This window comes from Lolium perenne, chromosome 2 (assembly GCF_019359855.2).
Source record: "Lolium perenne isolate Kyuss_39 chromosome 2, Kyuss_2.0, whole genome shotgun sequence".
NCBI classification, from domain to species: domain Eukaryota; kingdom Viridiplantae; phylum Streptophyta; class Magnoliopsida; order Poales; family Poaceae; genus Lolium; species Lolium perenne.
The window spans coordinates 282,830,189-282,831,721 of NC_067245.2; the positions used below are offsets into that span (position 1 = coordinate 282,830,189).

At 56.6% G+C, this 1,533-nt stretch overlaps 1 protein-coding gene across 1 annotated transcript; it reads left to right on the forward strand.

Moving 5' to 3' along the window:
- The first annotated feature begins 355 nt into the window (after positions 1-355).
- LOC127330740 (uncharacterized) lies at positions 356-1,246 on the forward strand. The gene has a single exon (XM_051356853.2). The coding sequence runs from the start codon at positions 512-514 to the stop codon at positions 1,073-1,075; it is 564 nt and encodes a 187-aa protein (XP_051212813.1). The 5' UTR covers positions 356-511; the 3' UTR covers positions 1,076-1,246.
- The last annotated feature ends 287 nt before the right edge of the window (positions 1,247-1,533 follow it).

The following is a 1,533-nucleotide window of genomic DNA, read 5'->3' on the forward strand; positions in this document are numbered from 1 at the left end:
AACTATAGTCAGCTTATAGCTAACTTGTACAATAGTTGGCTTTAAGGATTGATAACTTTATGTGTAAAAGACTCACCACACATACTCACAAAGTGTCTAGAAAGACGTCTGCAAAGAGCTGGCCTAATGAGAGCCCATCTCTCTTCTCTCTCCACTTCTCTCTCATCCACCTAAGCAAAACCACACTATTTTAATTCTTATAGCCTGCTGAGTCAGTCTTACTGTACTTACTCTAACGTACTCGTGGAGCGCCCGGATGGCGAGATTGAAAATAACCCCAAAACCGGTTGCCCTTTTCAAAAAGCGCAGGAAAACGTCGGTACTCAAAGCCCACCGTGCGAGGCGTGGCCCCCGCTTCTTATAAGAGAGACGGGCTCTCTGCTTCCCCGCGTCTCTAGAGCCAGCAAGCAAACCACCGCCGCCCGCTCGACTTCCGCAACTCCCTCTCCCTCCAAAACCGCCAGCCCCGAGATCGATCCATCGATCGCAACCCAAAGAACGGTACAGACAGATGGCCGGCGACGACTGGCGCTGCCGGAAGCACCCGGCCATGCCGTGCGGCGGGGTGTGCCCGCACTGCCTCCGCGACCGCCTCATCCGGCTCTGCCCCGACTGCGCGCGAACGCGGCCCTGCCCCTGCGCCTGCGCGGCGTCGACCTCCCCCTCCTCCTCGGCATCGTCCGCCTCCGGCGGCGGCGGCGCGGCCGTCGGCCGCGTGTGCAGCCTCATCGAGCGGGAGCGCCGGATCGGGCGCTCGCGGTCCGTGGCCGCCGCGTCCGGGGGCATCGGCGTGGGAGACGAGAAGCGCCGGTCCAGGGTCTGGGGCTGGGCGTCGTTCCGGAAGCCCGCGGCCGGTGGCAGGGGCCTTGAGGTGGATGACGAGGCGGGGCAGGATCGCGACGAGGACGCGGCGGCGGCGGCATTGGCGCGATCGAGCTCTGTCTCCGCGACGAAGGCGGCGCCCAAGGCGGGAGGGTGGGGCCGGTTCCTGCCCGGCCCGATCAAGGCGCTGCGGCACCGCAAGTCGCGCGCCGGTGCAGGGGATAGAGGCGATCGCCGGGAGGGCGTGTGGTGAGATGGCCGGCCGGCCGGCCGGCCGGCGCGCGCGCGATTAGGTTCTCTTTTTTCCTGTTTATCAATGATTGGATCTTGCTGAGAATTCTGTAACTATGAGGCCTTCTGACATTTCTTTTGGATCTTGCCAGTATATAATAGTACATAAAGGTGTGGATATGTTTAGTGCGCATCTCATTCTCAATGCGAGGAATTTCACACTTCTTTCCTGTTTGTGCGATGTTTACATGTTCCTAATCTGTACAAGTTCCAGTGACGTTACACGCAGTGTAAGACCATCTCTATCAAACACAAAACACAGTAATACTAAATTGTTACTTTTTTCAAAATAAAACTGACGTAAGAAATAAACATGCAGTTTGTGCATTCAATTAAACATTGCAGCATTCTGTTTAAACATACAATAAAATCCGCTACAAAATCCTACAGAATACGCCGCATGATACACTAATCTACCAA

Excerpts from the sequence above, each read along its gene's own strand:
- LOC127330740 (XM_051356853.2), top strand. The coding sequence starts at position 512 with ATGGCCGGCGACGACTGGCGCTGCCGGAAGCACCCGGCCATGCCGTGC.